The 22,239-nt window shown below is 47.3% G+C and overlaps 2 protein-coding genes across 2 annotated transcripts in view; both read right to left on the bottom strand.

The window, feature by feature from the left end:
• LOC135917243 (hepatocyte growth factor receptor-like) overlaps positions 1 to 22,239 on the bottom strand; it is a 594,900-nt gene that overhangs the window by 433,157 nt on the left and 139,504 nt on the right. Inside the window, exon 4 of the mRNA XM_070538625.1 lies at positions 762 to 799. The gene's annotated coding sequence lies outside the window, so the exon portion shown is untranslated. The remainder of the gene's footprint in view (positions 1 to 761; positions 800 to 22,239) is intronic.
• On the bottom strand, positions 3,530 to 10,041 carry LOC139059962 (uncharacterized). Its single transcript, XM_070538622.1, has 2 exons — positions 9,825 to 10,041; positions 3,530 to 6,096 (listed from the first exon to the last, which is right to left on the bottom strand). The coding sequence occupies exons 1-2, from the start codon at positions 9,852 to 9,854 to the stop codon at positions 3,874 to 3,876; spliced, it is 2,253 nt and encodes a 750-aa protein (XP_070394723.1). The 5' UTR covers positions 9,855 to 10,041; the 3' UTR covers positions 3,530 to 3,873.

Below are 22,239 nucleotides of genomic sequence, written 5' to 3'. Positions count from 1 at the left end.
CATAAAACGTCTGTCAGCCTTCTACGCTTTCAAGCCTTTTATTATCTTAATTCAGCAAGCGATTCATAAAGTGCTGTTATTGCTTCCATTCCACGTAAGGAGGTCTTTAAGTTTTCAAAATACAGTGATGTCCTTTCCTAGAAGGCGCCACAGACGCGCAAACGTATGAACCTGCATTATTTGTCGCTTTTCATTCGGCCAAGTCAGCTCTTGAGCAGAGAAAGACTTCTTCCTAGGTGTATGCCAAAGCGAATTTCAGTCTCTGCAACAGACCTTGCAGCTCTACAAAACACTTGTATCTATACGTGTAACTACACACTTGTACCTATACAAAGCAGCTGTTGTTACCTATGCCACAAACCTGGAGCTCTGCGCAATCACCCGCTCACACTGGACACGACACTTGAACTATCGTCACTTAGGGACTTAGTACGGACGATAAAAGTATGGACATGTGCTCAAAATACTAGGGACGATATTATGCAGCGGCTCGCCTTCGTTGTCAATGTTTCGTGTTCGTTTTTTTTTTTAATTTTGTGTGTCTGTCGCGCGCCCTGAAGTGTCCTTTTCTTTCTCAACAAAGTTTTTTCTTGTTTTTTTTCAGTTCTAAAGCAATTTTCTCTTTTTCCATAGAAGTGATATGAAATAGCCGGAGGCGTACTGCTTGCCACCTTTTCCTTCAAACCCTTCGAGCTATAGAAAACAGCGGCTGTTTGACGGTTTAGTATGTTATATTGAGTTGGATTCAATTGGCTACTCACAAAAAACATCATTGTGTCGTCCCTATTGGCATCGGCACCTGCAAAAAAAAAGAAAAAAAAACAGGACAAATCCAGATTGTAGACCTCAGCAAAAATATTTCACGTTTTACATCCCCGAAAACTGCATTTCTCTTTGCCGCTCGCCCCCCGCACCCGCCCCCCCCCCTTTCCAAACTCTGGGAAATTTCCCGTAATTTGGACAACACTCTGATGCCAAGGCGGGGACGAGAGTGTGCTCGTGCTTGAACCCGAGTGCATCGCCCCATTCATTCTTACCATAGATGCAAATGGTCTCGCTTCTTTCCTCAACTCCCTTTTTGCCAGTGTCCATCTGGAGGAAAACTATATTCCCCTATTGGTCCACAGCTTACTTCAAGGTCGGCTAAATGCTAATAGAAGTGCATAAATATGGTAGCTACACCTCCAGCCTATCAGGCTCACACAAAGTTGCTTGCATGTATTGTCAACGTCGAAAAATCAGCGCCGGGAAGTGACATGTCAAAGCCAACACTCGACGTTAGCTAATTGAATTAGCGCATCGTTTAATCTCCGCTCGAAGCGGTATAGCTCATTATAAGTTATTGTTAAATATCGGTTCGAAAAAACGGAATAAAATTACTCGACGCCTTGTAAGCCATACATAGAGGGCATCAGGGAGAAAATTTGATTGCATTGCCTGGAGAGATGAAGTTCAGGAATGTCGACACACAATGCGTATGACGACGAAAGAAAAGCATCGGTAGCCAAGAGGACGAGAAAAAAAATTCAGTGCTCTTCCACTCTGTGAAGAGGGTGCTCCTTTGGGCCTACCGTACTAGATTACAGTCACAGGAACGTTTGTGAAGCCATCTGCAACTTTTTGCGGGAGACAAAAAGAATTGCATCTTAAATTCTTCTTTTTACTTCATATGGTTGCATAATTTTTACTCTAATACTTAGGTGTTTTGTCATTTATATCTGTAACAGCAGACATTTTAATTCACATTTAGAAGATACTTATTTGATTTCGCCTTATTTTCCTGAAAAGAAAATTGATAACAGTTCTTTCGCTACCCTATTCATAGCCGATCCCCCAGAGTTGGTTACGTCATTTCACTAAAGAACAAGAACAAGATACATATACGCCATCAATTACTCTTCCATATTCGGTTACATTAACTGAACTTCGCTATCTGGGCTTTTGCGCATCGCCTTTCCTAACGAACTTCATTTCAGTCTTTCAGTTTGAGCTGGAATAATAACCTTCATTATCTCTTTCGCAACATACCATCTCCGCCGGCACCGGCAGTAGTGAAGAAGTAGAGTGACCATAGGGGAGGGGGGAGGCAACAGAGCCGCTTTAAAGAGTCGTCGGAAGAATACCAGATGTAGGAAAGAATAATAATTAAGGTTACAATATTTAATTAAACTATTCCGAAAAACAAACATGTATACGTGTAAATAGCTAATACGATAAAAAAAGTCAATATGCGTTACTGCATAACATGATATGCTGAGGGACGCTTACAAAGCTATCGCTTACAGCGACATAGTCTCAAGGTTGGTTCTACGTGAATTTTTTGGACACCGTATGTAACCTTCTGCATCAGACGTGCGGGGCCAAGTTCATACAGCCGGTTCACAACGAGGCTTTCAGGAAGGCTTTCAAAAACCATCGCGCCTAGCCGATCCAAGAATCTAAACGTTCAATTTTCTTTCTTCCGAATCATGTTACAGCGAAGCTGTATATGGCTAGGGCACTTCCGTCGTTCGCGAACAGCCGGCGAACTAGCTCGTAACCTCCCCCCCCCCCCCTCCAGCGCAACCGCGTGAACGCGCTCGCGCCACCTGCTCACGCTTTCGTCGTCGTCGTCTCCTTCCAGAGCTGGCTCCGTTGAAGCTCATTGCTTAAGGAGGTATGAGCCAATCATGGGAAAGAGGAAACTAATGTCGTTGCCATCATCATCATCATCATCATCATCATCATCATCATCATCATCATCATCATCATCATCATCACAATCAACTGTCGTCAGCAGCAATAGATCGAGCATCGTCGTCTTCTTACACTGCTAGCTCCATTGCCGCTCATCATTTTAGCGTTGAATTTTCATCTCTTCGGTCGTCGTAATGTGGAGCCGCGTCAAAATGTTTATTTACGGTGGTATCAACCATTGCTTAATGGGGTATGAGCTGTTCATTGTCTTACGTGGCGGACTCAATAACAGAGATGATACCAAAATGTGTGTGCATGCCTATCATCACGATGACCACCGATCAGGACAGTAAATATGTTGGCATCTTTGTCAAAATTCGATCCGACCTGTGTGTCGTGTGTTAAACAGCTTCGCTGGTCATCCACCTTCACAGAGTGGAATGGCTCACGAATTAACTCCGGGAGCCCTCATCAACATTAGCTTTCTCTTTAGTGGCAATTGATCATATTACCGGTTTCCTCGAAATCTAGAGTACAATGACACGTGAACTCCGATTCAGGCGCCACTGACAGGTAACAAAGCGGGCGCACTCTTCAATACGGTCATGTTGCACTACATCTTGGTGTTCTCTAGCCAAGCAGTGCTGAAAGCAAAAACAAATCGCTAATTCTTTTATGTGCAGTCACTTATAAAGAATTAATCTAGGCCTCAATCGACAATTCGAAAAAGAAGCTGGAAAAGGAAAGCATTGATGGTGGCGCGTTAATTGGCATTTCAAACACCATCTCTGAAACTTAACGAAGATGAGAAACATTCCTTCGTACTAGGAACTATAAAGCAACATTCCGAGACTAGATGGAGCAGGGTACCTTTACTCTGCCCGTGCAATTCGCAATGCCGCGAGCCAACTGCGTTCGCGTTGAAGCAAGGACACTGTCACAGATCTTGCGTCCTGCGAATCTTCCTTATCCCGCATCGCAGCCAAAAATTTTCCAGCGGTCATAACCAAGAAGCCACGCTTAACACCCCGGCTTTCCCTTGGTGTGCACCGAGTCCTGCACTTCGTGGATCTCTTGATGTCTCCAAACGGTTGTCCTTGATGTCGGATTGCCATGCAATGCTGTCGACACAGATGCACAATGCAGCCCGATACAGGTGCGGAAGTGGAAGCCCCCATCACATTGCAGTCCAACCTATTACAAGACGTCATCGATGCTCAGGTACGACCGTATCTTCATCCAGCTATCGAAGTCAATGTCATCCAGCTGGCGAGTGCGGTCACCACCGGCTGGGTCACGGCAGCACTCGACTCGATCTTTGACGACACCAGCGAGCGCCAGGAAGTTCGTGTCGAGGTACCGTCGTCGTCGTGTGATCGCCTCGGCCGCTTCGGCTTCGGTCAGGCTCGCCAGTGTCGACACGTTGGCAAGTAGGGCCCGGCTCTCACGCACCTTCTCAAACGCCGCGGCCGCCGTCTTGGAGTTGCAGCACGGAGGCACGACGAACCGCGTCGCGTGCTGCAGCAGGGACAGGTTGCGCCGCAGCGCATCACGTATCTCGAACGCATTTTGTTCATAGTCCCGCTTTTCGTAGTCGTTCACGCTGAGGAGCGTGTAATTTGTTTCTAAACCTCGCGGAAGCTCCATCATCAAGAAGACGGCGGACTCTGGCGACACCGCATCGAACGTGACATGGTTAAGGGTACGCATAGTTCGCAGCATGTCACTTAAGGCGGTCGCAGCGTGGTAATCGAACGTCCAGCCACCGAAGATGAGGGAGCAGAGGCTGCGGCTCTTGGCGATCCCTCTCAGCAGCGTCACGGCCTCGGATGTCTCCGTGGCGAAGGAGAGCTGTGCGTCTCGCAGGTAGCGACAGCTGGCGAACACCGTGGACAGCAGGACAGCAAGGCTGCAGTCGATCACTCCGTTCATCCGGACCGCGATACTTGAGAGGTAGGCGTTCCCGCAGAGTCCGCGGGTAAGTCCCTGGAGTTGAGACCAGGATAGAGAAACGGATGGTTCAAATATCACGTGCGAAGTCTTCGGGCCTTGCTGCAGACATGCGACTAGGTCGTCGGTCGCCGCGCAGAAGCAGTTGAACTCTATCCTGCTTCTCAGGTCTCCGTCGCTTACCTGCTTTGAGAAACTCGCCAATCCTGGCTGTGTTACCGTACCGACACTAAGGAGCTCTAGAGTCCAGTTGACCGACAGGGCGTGTACAAGCGGCAAGGCGTCATCGCCGCTGAGACACGCCTGGCTGAATGATAGCTTCTTCAGTGTCACATTGCCCTCGATCGCTTTCGCTATGTGTTCAAAGTTGTCGCTAGGCACCAGTTGGCCGCTGACGTAAATTTCTGCGAGCGTCGCATTGTTGGAGATCACCGACGCGAGGGACAAGTAGAGACCCGGGGAGGCGGCGGTGCACATGATGGTCAGTCTCTTCACGTTGGCTCTGCCGCTCAGCGCCCTGGAAAGGTCCCGGAGGTCCGCCTCGTTCAGTTCAAAGTTGTACAGCTCGAACGCCTCGAGCGGCGCACACCGGTTGGCGATCGCGGCAAACAGCGCCGCGAAACCGTAGGGCGACCCGTACCCTCCCGGGGCGCAGCGGCTCACTACCAGCTCATCGATGACCGCACTGCGAGACAACAGGTCCGCCAGCACGTAGCAGGCGTCAATGGTGACGAAGAGCTCGTCGACGTGAATCTTCCGCAGGCTGCGGTGGGCGGCGCAGCAGCGCATCAGCGCCTCGATCTCGGGAACGTCGATCCAGTTCTCGAGGAACACGAGCGCACGCAGGGCTTCGCAGCTGGCAATCAGCTCGCAGAGCATGTGCACGCCGACGCTCGAGAAGCGCACACTCACGATCTCCAGCGTGTCGAGCGTGGCCACGGTGGAGCGTAGCGCGTCCATCAGGTCCCTGGGCGGGTAGTCGTCAAGCAGGTAGTAGCAGAGCTTGACGTGCCGCAGGTTACGGCTCAGCCGGAGGCCGTCCCGGAAAAGAAAATGGTTTTGCGAGATGCGCGACTCGCACAGCTCCACGAACTCGATGCACCGATGCTCCATGAGCAGCCAGTGGACGAGCACGAACGAGTGCCTGCGCTGCATGTTGGATGCGACCGGAACCACGCGTCCCCGTAGACAAGCCAGGGCCAGCCGTCCCGGACTGACTTCGCGCAGCTCGAAGTTGATGACCCACAGGAATTCATTCCACAGGGAGAGCTCGGCGATGAGGAAGCAGCCTTCGGTTGCGCTGGCCGTGCACGACTTGTCGTGGTCCACCCGGCGATGGCTCAGGATGCTTCGCAGGTAGCGAAGGTTCGAGAAGAGCTGGTTCACGGACGGGCACAGGCTGGGATAACTGCCAACCAGGTAGGCGGCGTACTCGCGCAGTCGGCCGCTCCATGGTCCCATCTCGCAGACCTGGGGACAAACGCCTGTCGTGCTTGTACACCTCTTCACATACCACAGGAATAATGCGCGGCTTCTGCAGTGCGTGCTGAAAGCAGCGCGTGTACAGCTATGCCACAAATCGCGCTCCTCGTGCGTTCAAGCTTGAGCTCACGCGCGTTCGCATCAGTTCGGCACAGATACATGGCAAAGGCGAAACGTTAATGTGCGTGTTTTGGAGGTCTACCGAGAAATTGTACGCTTTAACAAAGGTGCCCGGCAACGAGTAATGTAAACAGAAATGGCAGACGGGATAAAATTACTCCTAACCATTTGCCCTTTCGCTGTTTGAAGAATATTAATCGTCAAGTAAAGTTCGAAAATTTGCTCACAACTGAAGTCTGTTTCATACACAGGACGCAACGCTGCAGAAACTACGCAAATAGTGCACTCATACAGTTGCCTCACTCGTCGCATTTTGCAGCAGTTTTTCTTGATCTGCGACGCTTTCTAAAGAATAAACTGCTTCGATTATTACAACTACAACTTGCAGACGCAAGTTCATGCAAAATTATGCATTTTCCTGTGCACCTATGCGCACCTATGTTGTGCACCTATGTTGTTCCAGTATATGGTGCACTATGTTTTGCTAACGAAAGCAGATCATGCGCTGTGGTCACTTGTCGCAGAAATGTTTCCGCCACTCGTTTAGTAGTAAATACGTTTCCACCTCCAACGTGTTTCATGTCGTGAGTGCGTGATATTTTGTGACATAGATGTATGAGCCGGCTTTAACATCGGATTTCATTACGCGTGCCTCTATCTCTCTCTCACATGTAACACGCTATTCTTGGTCGCGGATTCGAGCAATAAGAGAAGCCCTTTTAGTCTTCACTGCGTTACCAGCTATGTATGAAACGGGGTATACTCATCTCGTCTTTCGGGAAAGTTCACGTGCTTCTTCAGAGTCTCGACATTGCTTGCCTATACTTAACTGATATTAGCGGGGCCACGTCTTTGTGGCGTCGCGATGTAGCTTGTCTACACAGATGCTCGGTTTGACGGTAGTGCCGCATTGTGATGGAAGGTACTGTTGGCTTCGGCCAATCAAACGCAAGATCAAGTGCACGTGACATCGCGCGAGATGTCGATGCAACGGCAGGGTGCCAACTCCGTCTCTAGCTCAGCACTGAATTCCAGAGAACGCATTATAGCGTAGTGCACACTCATCAGAAAAACTTTTCCTCATGCACGACGTAAGTAGCATTTAAGTTATACTAAAATTGTCAGGTTTTACTAGGGGTTAAAACCACGGTGTGATTATGGCCAAGGCACGCCCTAGCGGGAGACTTTAGATTAACTTTGACCACATAGTGTTCTTTAGCCTCGATCTAAGAACACGAGCGTTCAGGCAAATTGCACCCCCCCCCCCCCATCTCCGGCCCCTCTTATTAAAGTGCGACCGCGCGCGGGATCGTTGTCCTTTCTTAATGCTAAACTTACCTGCGTTTGTCTACATGATGCCCTGACCATAATAAACAGTGAACATTACGAGGACAGCAAACGTGCCGATGCACATGTACATGCTCCTGGTGTATAAGCGAAGAGTCAAAGCAAGGCACCCGCCGCGGTTGCTCAGTGGCTATGGTGTTAGGCTGCTGAGCACGAGGTGAGCACTACTGAGCACGAATCCCGGCCACGGCGGCTGCATTTCGATGGGGGCGAAATGCGAAAACACCCGTGTACTTAGATTTAGGTGCACGTTAAAGAACCCCAGGTGGTCGAAATTTCCGGAGTCCTCCACTACGGCGTGCCTCATAATCAGAAAGTGGTTTTGGCACGTAAAACCCCATAATTTTTTTTAAAAGCAAGGCTGATGGCTTAGTTGGTCCGACATGCTAAGTCAGAAGCGTAGTAAAAACAAAGGAAATAAGAACGTGAGGTCATTTTTACGTTTCTTGGGTATTTTGTCACTCCTGTGCCGTTGCTCCAGTAGCAAAGTACTTCAGGTTTGCGTGAAGTGAAGTACTTCACGCAAACCTCTGGCATTGCACTGCATTACATATAGCGTTCAGCAGGTTATCAGCTGCACGAAGAATCCCCTACAACAAGCTAACAAGCGACGTTGCCTGTTATGTGTACATCGCTCAGCTTTAACAGTAACTGCGCTACACCGTTTTCTTAAGTATACTTAGACATGTTGGCTGCGTTAGCTAAGTTACAATTTATAGAACATTTCCTAGTCGCTATGTGCCACTCTAAGTATAACAAACTGGTCAGTACAATGTCATAAGCTCCCCTAGCCCTTCCCTAGGTGTGACCTTTGCCACCGTCTGCATAACCTGCGATTACTATCAACTAAGAAATGTCAGTACCTGCCCTATTCCCAAGCTAATCAATCCTCCTCGGCCTTTCCCGAGCTTTTCTAACCCTAAGACTTAATGGTACCATAAAACTTCTGAGCTACAATTACACCAAACGCGGCACAATCAACCTTGCACATGATGTGAAGAAGTGTATAATTTGTTTAAAGCAACGACACAGGAAATTCCGCAACTGCGTGCATCCAACTGCATGTCCGTGCATTTATTGCCAGTTACCCTATGTTGTGGACGTTGCTGTATATCGCTTGCCACGACTGCGCGTGCGCGTAGTTTAGCAGGCTCCGGTTTAAGCTTCCCAGGACGGTCTGCCGTATGCCGTGTTTGCGCAGCGAAATGGCACCACAGGCTGCCCGCTTCCATCCTAATTCATCCGTGGTACTTGTTCTCTTTAGTACCAGCAAGAAATAAATGGTAAAATATGTCATCGATTAGTCATTGTTTCTTTGTTGTGATACTGCTATGCGTAGAGGCACGCCATCGGAGCGAAAGATAGTGTCTATGGAAGTCGACAAGCTTTTACGCGTCGAAGACCCCCGAGATCGGGCGGGGAGAGCGCGCGCAACCTTCATAGGCCGCTCTAGGCCTAGCACTGTCAAAACAACCTATCTGAATCACAACCGCTAAACAGCGCCTATAGTTTGCCTCAGAGCAAGACGAGGCTAAGTGATGGCTGATTTTACCATTTATTGTTTTTGTTGTCACGAATGAGAACAAGTACCACGAACAAACTAGGATCGAAGCGGGCAGCCGAGATGCTGTAGTGCTGTTGCGCAAGCACAGCATACCACAAAGAATTTCGGTAAGCCTGTGACATCCCCGGCTGGACTCTGCACATCCGCAGTCGTGGCAGCCGGAATAGGGCAACGCTCCTCTAAAACTGCCTAATTACGTGTATAGATAAACGAGCATTTTCATAATACGGATATCGGAAAACCGGACTGATTGATTCATGTGGTTCAGCGTCGAAGCACTAAAGAAATCCACACGTCCGAAGTCGATATGCAATATTACATATTTTCTAGATGTATGGGGATATTATTTCTTATATAGGATTTCATATGTTCAGAATATCTAATTAATGGATGAAAAGGTTACAGAGCACATGCCGCTTTCTCCTTTTTTTTTTCACTAAGAGAAGTAGCAGTCGGTCTAAGAAATCGTAACCGAGTAATATCGACCTAATTTTGACCCCCATGGGGTTCTCTCTAACGGGCACCCAAATTTCAGTAAACGACCACTTTCGCATTGGGCTTCCCTCGAAACGGGGCCCTCGTAGCCGACAGTCACACCCGCGACCTTGCGCTTCGCAACCTCCGCTGCAGGCGTTTAAAAAAGGCGTCGCAGCGAGCGACGAAGGGTTATACGGAAGGACCTTACGCTTTCGTCGGAGCGCTGCCTCCGGTCCATCGGCACCACCGACCGCGGAGATCGGCCGCCACCAGGCTTTCGGACGCAGCGCTAGGCGAAATCCCTGGAATCGGGCCCGGCCGGACGCTGCATCGTGGCTCGCGCGCTTGACTCGAGCATGTATGCGTCCGCGTGAGCACGCCTGGCTCGGGGTGGGGGCACGCTGCCTCGAGGTCCCTTCACGAGATTCACGAGGTTCACCCGCTCTCGAGACGCTGCGTCACTCTTGCGCAACAGGTTCGACCTAGCGGCGTTTCGGTTCTTCGTCGTTTTCTGATTTAGTATACTAAACATGTACTGAATAACTGCAAATACTAATTCGTTGTTCTTGCTTTCGCCTGCTAAGCCAAAAGACGTATACACTGAAAGTATACTAAACCAAATCAAGAAGAAGAAGAAGAACCTAAACGCCACGAAGTCAAGCCATGCGCGTCAAAACGCGCTATCTACATGGAAATTCTGTTTTCGTTACGATGGCAACTGTACGGACACTCGAGGTGCGTTCGCTCAGTCGGCGCCGCCGTACTGCCACGGTATCAACGGCCACGCAGGGCCTGCGTATGGAGTTTTAGGTTTGCAGAGACGCTCAGTGCGTTTGGTTAAATAAAGTTCGCCGGAGACGCTTAAAACTGCTTACGTGTGGCAATGCGAAAGCGTTTTAGTCCATTTGGTGATTTTTTTTTCTTTTTGTCGAGCGTTCCTTGCCAGCGCAGGCGCTCACCTGCGTTCTAACTGCGCTTCAGTAAGGCCACATCAATACGGGCCAAGCATTTCAATGCGCTCCCGTGCCCGCGGGGAGTTCATAACTCGAAAGACCGCTAAGCAGCGACATTAGGGCTTTTAGAGCGAAAGCTTTGCTGGCCGCCAACTTGGGATGGCGCCGTGGAGGTGCTGCGAGTAGGCATATGACGTCACAACGCGCGCCTCGCCGCGGATATTTCAATCTCTCTCTCTCTCGCTCCCTAGTCACTACTGCGCATGCGCCACTAGTAGCACCGAGCCACAGGTGTTCCGCCGCTGCGCAGCGCCGCGCCTTTCGCCTTCCGCCGTTTAGTATGACGTCACACAGCGTTCCTCGTCATTGCGCTCGCCTCCGCTCGCTTCTCCAGCTGCGTCGGAGAGCTCGCGTGCGGCGCAACCACAGTTGAGGCGGCAGTATGGACAGCGACAATTCTGATAAGCAGGAGGAGGCCTGGAATCGACACCGGAACGAGATGAGGAGGAAACGTATCGCCCAGGAAACAGACGAACAGCGCGCCCAACGACTGGCTAAACGCCGCAACATAGCTAGACAACCAGACTAACCTGGACTTGCAATCAAGATTAACCAAGGCCAACCATTCTACGCCTTAGCTTTCGCTACGTATATCCTGGCATACCCGAGCTAAGCCACTGCCAATTTTTATTGCATGTATTCATGACGTGGCGCCACCTCCTCCCCAGTGGCTGCGCCATCACTTGCCCAATGGCACATGCACTAGGCCACACCTTTAGCCAACCGAAACCGTGAAGTCACCGTGGCGTCGGAGAAGCGTGGTCGTCTCGAACCAAGAAGGCCCGGATTTGATTCCTGCCCACACCAGAAGTTACCAGATTTTCTTGTCAAAGCCATTGATTTACGTTGCTTATAGGAACCTCCCTGAGAAATTTGACGTCAATCCGAGCATTTTTGACGTGTTTTTACCCTTTGCGCCGTCGGCACATTTTTAATGCGAAGCCATCAAATGGCCCATTACGCGAAAATCTGCTGGCGCAGTCGGCGTGACTGATCGTTGATACCAAAAATGGACGACGGCGCAAAGAGTAAAAATATGTCAAGAATGCTCGGATTGACGTCAAATTTATCAGGGACATTCCTGCAAGAAAAAGGTAAATTAATGGCTTTGAAATGAAAATTTGGTAAATTTCCCTCTGGTGGGAATCTAACTCGAGCTTCCGGGGTGCAACAGAACATGCAAGGAAGCCCCAGCCAAGGCATACAACAGGGATTCAGGATATCCGCTCGCCTTCAATCGCTGTACTTGAGTATATGTGTGTGCACTAGGCCGCCTTTCGACTTGACGTGTGCAATGACGCACGCACTATAGGCACACCTATATCTTATCTGTTGCAGAGGGGTAGTGCCTTCTCTGCTAAGCAGTAAAGACTAAAAAAATTATCAGCCCTTCCAATCTGTGAAGGACGAACAGCGAAGCTGTGGTGCGTTTTACCTCAATCGACGCATCTCTGTATGTTATTATTATTATTATTATTATGACTGAAATACACAGACAAAGAATACATATTTTGACTGTCGAGTGATTTACTCTTATTCTTTTATGAAGTAGTGATGCGTGCATGTACCACCGCATGGCAGACGGGAATTTCACAATATTTACAACTTCACTGTGAACAAATTAGGACAAGCATATAAAACTCAGCGTAATGATATAGTCGTCTTAGCGACCAATTTCAGTATGAAATTTTCCAAAATACCTACATTAGATTGAGGGCTACAGAGCACTTGCGACAAACTGGCGAAGGAGGAATAAACTTTAGCACAGCAGAACAGACCTAGAGCTCTCTACCTAGATGACGGATTCAGCCTGCGGGACCTGGCGGCATCTTCGGCCTGCTTAAGTTGGTCTTCCGGTGCAAACCTGAGCGACGCGGTCTCCCACCGCTCTCTGATCTTATGTGTTTTATTCTCTGTGGGTGTCCAAGGACAGGCCAAACCATATGTTGTAGGCCCGACCTTTCTTGACAGAATCTGCATCTATCCGTGTAAAGGTCCGGGTAGTTGCAGTGGAAGTCCATCTGGTTAGGATGCGCATATGTTTGTTAGAGGCGCCATGCCGTCGCTTGTCGTCTACTCAGCGAGGAGTGCGCCAAGGGGCAAGTGGCCCCTTCCCACTTTAGAGCGTTTGGTCATCGGTAAACCTGGTCGTCTGGTTTCTCTCCGTTCCCAGTATTTGCGTGTCACCTGCTCGGTCCGTCAGTTCTCGACCCAGGTTGGACGCGATTTCGTTCCCGGGAAGGGAGTAGTGTGTGGGTGCCCGCATAATGTAAATATCTCGAGCTTCACAAAAGTTGGTTCGCATTCTTAGCAGACGCACAATTATTCGTGCCGAGGCGACACGTAGACGGACAGACATCGACCACCACCGGAGGGTAGCTATATACGGCTTCGTTGTGAAAGGTGTCATTGTCACCTTATGGTTAAGGGCATCTGGCTGCTGTGTTGGGGGGCGGCGGTTCGACCCCTGCGTCGGGCACGTGATTGATTTTTTTTCTTTTACATAGCGAATGATCTAAGTTGGTCTGCCGGTTGGGTTTCGAATCAGATACCTTCAACACAGCAGCCCGATACTCTGCCCATTCAATGACCTCAGTGTGAGCTATTAATGACCTCACTTGTGAGCTATTAGGCAAGCCAGTTGCAGCACCCAACCAGCAACCACGATTAGGAAAGTCCGGGTAGGTTCGCAAAGAAAGTTACGCCCTAGAAAAAAAATTTCGCCAGCCTTGATCGAAGCAGCACGAAGCATCGAATGCGATAGCAAATGTTAGCGTTGTGCTTAATATGCCTCATAACGCTGACGCTGGCGCGATGAGATGGTTAGCGGCGTTGCAGGGGTCGCGCCTCGATTGTTCAGGAACTGAGGCATAAGGTAACAGCGTCGGCCTTTATATACCTTGACGTTTACCATCCGTTACGCTATGACCACTGAGTGCACCACGACGTGGCGTGCTCATGGTTACAGCAAATCAGATTTGTCTATCGTGTTTGGAGTTTCCGTATCCATCGTTCAGTTTATCTTTTTTCTGTACAGCATTTTGTATTAGTTAATTTCGGGTATACATGAGGCAGTAAGTAGACGCTTACCAGAACAAAGTTCCTTTTTCCCTCGCAATAAAAAAGAAGTTCCTTTCTTACACATCTCTCCTTATTTATTTATTCTCCTCTCGCATACGTCACGCGCTGAGCACTCTTTCATAGACAGTGGAATCCTGCAGTGCATCCCGCTATGTGCAACAATTATGCAACTATCTTCTACGAGAAAGGTTTCTATGTGGAAGAGCCTCTCATCTCGAAGGAAAACACCGAGGAGACAGGAGATGGACAACGTGCTACAGAGAAGGAGAGCCGGCTAACCCTGCGGCAGCTTCGTCGCCAAGTTGCCACCGAGCCATCTTAACTGCTTGCATTTGAAGGTATAACGGCCTGCACTCCGGATGGCCATAAGCCACACAGAGCTGCTGAACGCCGTAAGCGTCCGTTCTTGGCTCCTCAAGCGCGCTGAGCGCCGGGGAAGAGTCATTTGCGCCAAATCGCTCCTCACCATGCGTGCAGAATATGAACTCCACTTCCTCTGGGTTGCGTCTTTCTCCACCGCGACGCCCGAAATGATCTCTTTGTTTTCTTCGTCATGTTCTTTTTTAACCGAATAGCTTTCTCCGGCTCTCTCGCCCTGTTTCGTGGCCGGGTTGTATCCGCTGGAGGCAAGTGATCTCGCACAACCGAGTTGCGGAGCGCATTCGTTGCCGAAAGCCGAGTCCTTTGAGACGTGCTTGCTATTGCGTCAAAGATTTATGTACCAAAGTTCATGGTACAGCGAGCGAGCCACACTGTTTCCCAATTCGTGGGTCTGTTCGTTACGACCTCAGATGCAATCATACAAGCATCACTAATTTATTAATCACTAATTCAAAAAAATACACGCAGAAACTCCTCTGGAAGTTGTCTAAGTATGTGTAAGCATTGTGCCACTTGCTCATATCCATATAGCCCTGTGTCATTATCAATGTTATGAAACTTCATCCAACCATTATAAAGCTTATCAACCCTTAGCAATCGTTATCAACCTTATAGGACTAGATCTGATCCTTTTCAACCCTTATCTGTCCTCATCAAGTTAATCGGACTTGATCCGATTCTTATCAACCCTTATATGTCCTTATCAACCTTATCGGACATGATCTGACCCTTATCAACCTCATCAAACTTCGTATGACCCTTATAAACCGTTATCAGTACTTACTAACATTGTCAGAATTGAGCCGACCATTATAAACCCTTATCGCTCTTTAGCACCTGGTCAAGTCATTGACTACTTATATGTCTGTTTTTCGCGACGTGAAGCGCATGAACCCTCATAGATCGGTGGAATTTCGGTCTGTGAAAGAACGCTTCAACGGAGGGCGCATCCCGCGACCACCGCAAGGCAACGGGGATGTGGCGTGTTTGGCATTAAATTTTTGCAAAATGGGAACGTTCTTGATGTCTACAATGCACCAAGACATCTATACATGCGGTTTTAGTGATGACTTTTATTTCATCACTATATCTCTCAACAAAGCCTTCACAAAACCTGTTGCTTTATACATTATTTTTCTTATAGCGGTTCGTCTTACGTAACGGGCAGGTTTCCTCATTGAGTAGGCAAAGGAATGCTTACGCATTTAAAGAACGCGTGCCGAGAAGTAGGAGGCACACCTTGCCATCTCGGCCATGGAGGTGCAACGTGCGCTACTCCGACTAGTCCTGGCGGCAGCAAACGCGAGCGGAGCCCTGGACCAAGGGAATCGTCCACAGCGAGCTCCCTAATCGATGCCTCCCCTTTTCCCTGAATGAAGTTCTTATTCTTTGTGGCGTATGAATGTTTTGATGGTGGTGGCGTTGTTCGCGTTTCTCCGCGGCCTGGACTTACGGTTTCAGAGCGCGTTCGTCGCCAAAGTCCGCTGCGTGTTTGTTGTCAAGATGTACTCTTTCATCTTGCCGGTTCAGCTGGTTTCGCTTCGACCGACTGTCACAGTGCTTATGTTCTGCAAGATATTAAGCTGAATGGTTGGAGGAGAGTGTGGTGCCCCCGTCGTCGCCCCGCGGTCGTCACGCCGTAGTAATATCGTGGCCTCCGTGCTGTCTTGTTCACGCCGCCCGCGGTCAGTGCGGCGTCATCATCTCTTTCACAGTCATTCTATTGTCGCCCCACCTTCATTGTCACGGCGGAGCCGCCGCCACGCTGTCACGTGATCTGCTGAAAAATACCGAAGATAATTTACGCCATCATCATCAAACATCGTCGTCGAATTCAGCGGTATACTTCGGGAGTATCGCTCATAAGTCCACTTGGTTTGCGTGGTTCGGAGAAGCTATTCGCTTACATTGACTTTCATATTTCGCAGTTTACGCAACAATTTTCTTCCTTTCTTCTTACGAGCGATGTGTCCCAACATCAGGCCAACCGTCCGACACATTAGTTGTGTTTCATCTTTCTCATGATTAAGAATCTTTTTTCTTCCTATCGCGCACCTGCTTTTTAAAATTTCTTTTACTTGCTTCTTTAACCTCATATGCCTGTTTGTCGCTTCCTGTTCACATGCGTATGGCATGTTACAGTAAATTGTGAACGCAGTACTGTTCTCTTAAGCCACGTAGGTTTTAAGAGAATTACAACTTTACTGAAGATATATAACACATTTCGTGGTTTTCACATTGTAACGCTACCAAATTACATTGTGTTTACCTTATCATGCGCACATCGTGTCAGTCAACTCAAACATCCTTGTTACATCGTTCTGTGTTTTTTTTTCTGGGCTGGACAATAAGCAGAAGCACTTTAAACATAGTATAGGCAAGCTCACTATAGGATCTGCATCTCATGTCGTTTCTACCTCCTCATTTGCCAACCAAATGGAGAAATACCAGTAAGCTTTGTCGAGTTGCGCAATATTTCAACCAGTTAACCAAATTTTTCACACATTTTATTCACAATGAACGTGCAATTGCACCAGTGCTGACCTGCCTTCATTCCATCGCACTGCTTCAATACTTGTTCTATATAAACAAGCTCGCCGAAATGAAGTTGTAGATTGATTCACATATTCATTATCAATTATAATTCACAACAGATGCAAAAGGAGATGCCTAAGCTCTAAGCTAGATAATGCTAACCTCCTGCGAAGAACTTTACATCAATTCGATCGCAAGGCAAGTGTGGCGAAATAACGGTGACGTTAGGTATCACTAACGCGAAGAAAAGAGAAGCAGCGTTATACGACACGTCTTAACTATAACCGAAGGATAGAAATTCACAGCAGTACAAAACATATTTCTTTTAGCTGACAGAGTCTAATGTATAAAAACACATACACACGATAAAGCGACAATGTTTATCTTTTTTTAAGGATTATTACCCTGAGGTATAACTTAACGTGAGTGAGAGTCCAAAAATACCGCAACTGCTTAGTATTCTAGCCCTTCTAGTTCTCCGACTTAGATTAAAACATGGAAAGCCAGGCATCGGATATATTCAGATTTGTCGCGCAACACTCCTTTGTTGCGAATGCTCTCACTTATGGGAGAATGACGACGAACTGTATTGAACTCGACACTGCATGGCTTTGATGATAGAAACACACTTTAGGAAAAAAAACACAGTGCCCTTCCACTCTGTGTAGAAGAATTGCCAGCGAAGCTGTATATGTGTGTCCCTTAATGGCGAACTGCACCTCCACCGCGTGTCGGCCCGGCATTGCACTATCTTCGGGATCGGCCCATGTATGGGGAGTGCTTAACGCCTGCATCACCTCCGCCACGGGTCGTGCCGGTATGGCACGATCTCCGGGATTGGCGCACGTACGGGGAGTTTTCTGCTTACGACGCGAAAATTTCCTTGGACGGTAAAGGTATATACAGCTTCGCTGTAAAAATTGCTTGTCCACGGACCGCTGCACCTACCACCATGTGCAGCTTGACCTTATAGTTGTCCAGTTGTGTCCCGATCGCGCAGCTATCTCAACGCTTCCATAGGTTTTTCATTGATACAATGTATTTTCGTTCAATCATATTCAATCATTTTCTACAACTGCTTGTTGTTCTTCAGCTGCGCAGTGCATTTACGTGCGCGTGACGTCAGGTTTCTTACGCGTCCACTGCTACTGTGACCGATTCAAGAGCAGCACGAGCGCTTTCGTGCATGCATGTACCGTATACGTGTGTTCTGTTTTCTTCTTTCTTCCTTTCCTTTCTGCCTATTCATTCAACAATCGGACAAAAACAAAAATTGGCGCCAAAAATAGACCAACATTTCTATCATTCTACCTAATCAAACACTCCATCAAAGGACAGCAGCAAAAGCAGATATTGTTGACAATTAATCTTAAATTTACGTAGCGATAAATTATCAGTGACTCAACTAATCAATAAATCAATCAACCAGAACTTGAAACTGCGTCCGGCGTCGTGCAGCGTCCCGTCCCTATACATACATACATACACGAACCCGAGTCGCCTAAGGGCCCCAATGGCGTCAGCCTCGCGTTCTCTTCTTACCACATTTACGCGTCTATGCGCCGAACAGAACCCGTCGCCGCAGGCGCGTTATACGGAACAACAATGAGCCGTTGTCGTGGTCGCCCCGCGGCATCTCCGTTTCCCATTGACTCCGGCACAAGTGCCGGCACGCGGTCGACAAGGCGCCCTGTCGAGAGAACAGAGCAGGACGTCATTTGTCAGCCTGTCGGACGAGAGAGGCCGTCATCAGCGCCTCGCATGCAGTGGACGGAAACACGAACCGGGAACCGGAAAATTCGATAGCTCCCCAACAACTCACGTTTCAATCCTCATGTTCTCTTCTTTTAGTCTTTATTGTTATTATTATTGGCTGTCCTTTTCTTTAACATTCACTTGTGAAAGGCTTCGAGTAAGCTCAAAAACTTAAGGTGGAAAATAGTTTCTGCTTTTTGTATTTTGTGCTCATAAGAATGGAAAAGTCTACACAAGTTATAGCCATATCTTCCCGAGACCTGAAGATGGCTAAGAGACATAACCGCTTTTGAAGTTGTTTTGTATTACCAAGTGGTATGTTGTATGTTATATATATGATGCTTTTGTCTACACGCCGCTGTTAAGTACCAGTTACAGCAACTCCAAGTACGCGGACAAACTAACCATCTCATCATGTTTGGCTTGGGAAAAACTGCTTTTCTTTGCATGAACACAGAAATGAAGGTGTAACCAACGTCCTTCGGTTATTTGCCACGTTGACACGGTATGAAGGAATGTCCTGTCCTGGCCCTTCGCGGTTGGTTTTCGTCGTCTGTGACGGCAGAGTGGCCTATGTCAATTGATTGTTAACTTTCCTTAAAGTATGCGGCATGAATGTCGCTCAACTTCGTTCACACAGTTTCGCATGCATCTGACATTATTTCCGCCGTGAATGGAATTCGTAATCGTTTCACAATTACTTTTATGAAGGATTGAAGGCAGTGTGCAATGTAATTCACTAATAATCTTTAGATTGTGTAGCCTACGGTACATATATCATTAAGATATGTCATCACCATCAACAACAACAGCAACAGCATATATTTATGTTCACTCCATGATGAAGGCCTCTCCCAGTGATGTCCAATTAGCCCTGTGTAGCATTAGGGCACGTAGTCCTACGTAAACGCCAAACGTATAGGTACATCCTAACGCAAGAAAGCAAAGGCCGACCACGTTCGACAAACCTCTACGCTGTTGCGATACAAGAGTCATATATACTACTACGCCAGCGTTCTGACAAAGAGCATCCGCGACCATCGAATGAGATCTGTTCATGGTTGCCTGTGCGCGCATGTGACACCATGTTTGTTAAATTAGTAAGCGACTGTTTGATGCAATTGATACGACTGATAAGACTACTAACTTTACTCTATATAGCTGCATAATAATTTATTAACGCAATCAATACTTCGCCGTTCGGGTGCAACTGCAACTTCCTTGCTGTTTCTAAAACCAGCTTCAGAATGTCTGTAGCCCATTTACTTCTTTTACAACTGATAAAATTCCTTAATTTGCAAATGTTATGATTCAGATATCGAGTGATCGATTGATTAAACTGCAACGCCCTCCAATGCTATCGTACAATAAACAAAGTTATGAAATTGCATAACATTCCGTCTGGACATATGTGCGCCGCAACGGAGCACATATTTAGTTATCCAACGTAATTATATAAACTATAGTTTATCCACAGATCGCATCAAGACTGCCCCTAAAGGCCACGTTAGACCACGAGTGAAGTTAGGAAGTAACCTTTTACTAACTCGTCTGCGAAACCTAGTAGCTGCTTAGCACAGGGAGCACTTATTAAGACTCGATTACCTATGGCAGCACAAACAGCGAGTAAAGAGGTAGTGATTGGGGGGTGAAGTTAGAAACTGCATCCGTTTACCTCATTAAGATTTTTTTTTAGGTTGTATGGATGCACAGAATTTTTTACAAAGCATAACCCAGAAGCACAGTGTTAGCGAGGCACTCCCTCCTTCTGAGCGAACTTCTATCAGAAGCTCCGTCCAAGGCTCAAGCAAACCTACAGTTATTCTGCGAGATCAAAGGAGCGGCACGAGAGTGCACTCGACAACGCGCTGTGAGTGCCAGCAGCAAAGTTCGATAAAGTCTGCAGGAGCCAGAATTTCTCAAGAATAATTCGACCTCTTGCGCAGCACCAGGGCGGCGTTTCAGGCTGGTGTGTCGGCATCAATCTCGCGCTTTCGCCGTGGCTCTGGCAATGTAACTTCGTTTTCAAGAGGATACGAGGTACTTTCATTTATCTCTCTAAAAAAATAACTTTGTCCGTAACAGCGTCACTTACTCTTTCCGCACCTTTGCCTCAAGTGCCAAATCCTTGTGCCCCTCCCCACCTCTCCTTAAACCATGAATTGTATATCTGTATTCTTAATTTCGCAGCCGTGCTCCATCACGGGTAGCACAAAATAGCATCAACTCTCCTACCTCCGAATCACTATTATATATATATATATATTTTTGGACCGCTTCAGTTGAACGGCTGACTTAAAATCTTCCGTGACGCCGTTCAATATTTCAACTATTGTTTTCTGTCTGCATCTTTTTCTGCAGCGTGGTTAATAAAGCCGAATACATAGGAAAAGCCCTCCCTCCCGGTGAACAGGATCGTCGAAAGACTAGCTTCGCCATATAGTGCAATCTTGTAGAGTGGTGCCACGCAGCTGAGTAAAAAAAGAAATGAAAAAAATATGACCCCTCTTTTTAGCTATGACCCAACCTTCTTAGGCAAGATTCTTCGCATCCATGTCATAGTCATAGCATATATTTCTTTCAGCTGCGCATGAAAATCTAGCGTGGTGGCAGGCGTGGACGACATAGAAGGTCTTAAACCAGAGTCGAAAACGCCGTCTCAATTATTACTCTTGCGAAGCTACAGATATTCGCGCGCCTGACAGCACTGAGGGTCGATAAAATTACCGTTTGGTTCAGATTGATTTATTTACTATACTCTAAATTTTATAGTTACAATACGAATTACTAAATTATACATTTATTTAATTAGTTTATAATTACAGTTGCCGTAGTAATCTTGTAATTTAATTAATAATATCTCTAACTGCGCTAATTATGGGCAAGAATCAAACATATTCTGTCCGTCTTCTGCATTCTTCACATCCCGCTCAATGTCTTTGATTCGAGCAACTTAGTTTTTGCGAATATAAGTAACCAGAGGAATGCCGACCTAGAAGATTCTTCGGGCAATTTCTGGTACTTCAAGACATTTCAGAATAAAGCCCCAAAGGGTGGCGCTCTCAAAAGAATTTTATTTGAGGCTCAAGCTACTCCGTACAACAAACAAGAAAATGCCGCGGCATGCACGAATGTCTTGCTGAATGGAATATATCACGCAAGCGGTCCGTATTAAAGGAGGGCTAAACATTTTCAACAACATGCGGTGTCCTAATTTTATTGACAAAGCATTCTAATTTTCATACAAACATTAAGATAGAAATATTGCAGTGGAAAGAGAGCGCCCGGAAATCACTTAATTACTTCCGGCTTATTTACAAAAGAGCTAACTTTCAAAAAAGCAACATGGTCCAGCTATCTGCTGACAGCCTGAGTGCAGCACTCAGTCTGTATATACGACAATCAGGTGTTGTACAAAAGTGACTTTAAAGGACGCTATAGAAAGAGAAAGACTCTTTAATGAAAACTGAGAAGGCCTACTCGGTGGCATGTCTAGCTTAAACTCAAGGTGAATGCGATTATAAATGAAATGGTGCACGCAGAACACATACGACACTTACATCATCTGGAAGATCTGAACTACATCTTTGTATCAAATCTCTGTAGCATAGCATCACTCAGACACTTCAAATTCGTTATTAAACAATTGTCTGCTTCAGTGAGTCAGCGTGTCGTATGGAAATTCTAGCACTGGAAAACAAAATGAAAAGGAGAAGTCACGTCGTCCCTAATTTGCGCTAAAAGCCGGCGTAAGCTGACGCAGTCTGGTATATGACGTGCTTAAAATATGCGACAAAATATGTTCACTACAACGTTTAAGGAAAATCACTCTTCAAAAGGCGTCTCGGCATGCAGCCA

The sequence above is a fragment of the Dermacentor albipictus genome, chromosome 5, assembly GCF_038994185.2.
Source record: "Dermacentor albipictus isolate Rhodes 1998 colony chromosome 5, USDA_Dalb.pri_finalv2, whole genome shotgun sequence".
NCBI classification, from domain to species: Eukaryota; Metazoa; Arthropoda; class Arachnida; order Ixodida; family Ixodidae; genus Dermacentor; species Dermacentor albipictus.
This window is presented reverse-complemented; position numbering and strand designations above follow the sequence as displayed.

Bases quoted from the DNA above. Each gene is read 5' to 3' on its own strand.
- LOC139059962 (XM_070538622.1), bottom strand. From the start codon at position 9,854: ATGGACCGGAGGCAGCGCTCCGACGAAAGC. The intron at 6,097-9,824 runs GTAAGGTCCTTC...GTTTGTCCCCAG, and splicing joins GGCAGCGCTCCGACGAAAGC to GTCTGCGAGATGGGACCATG.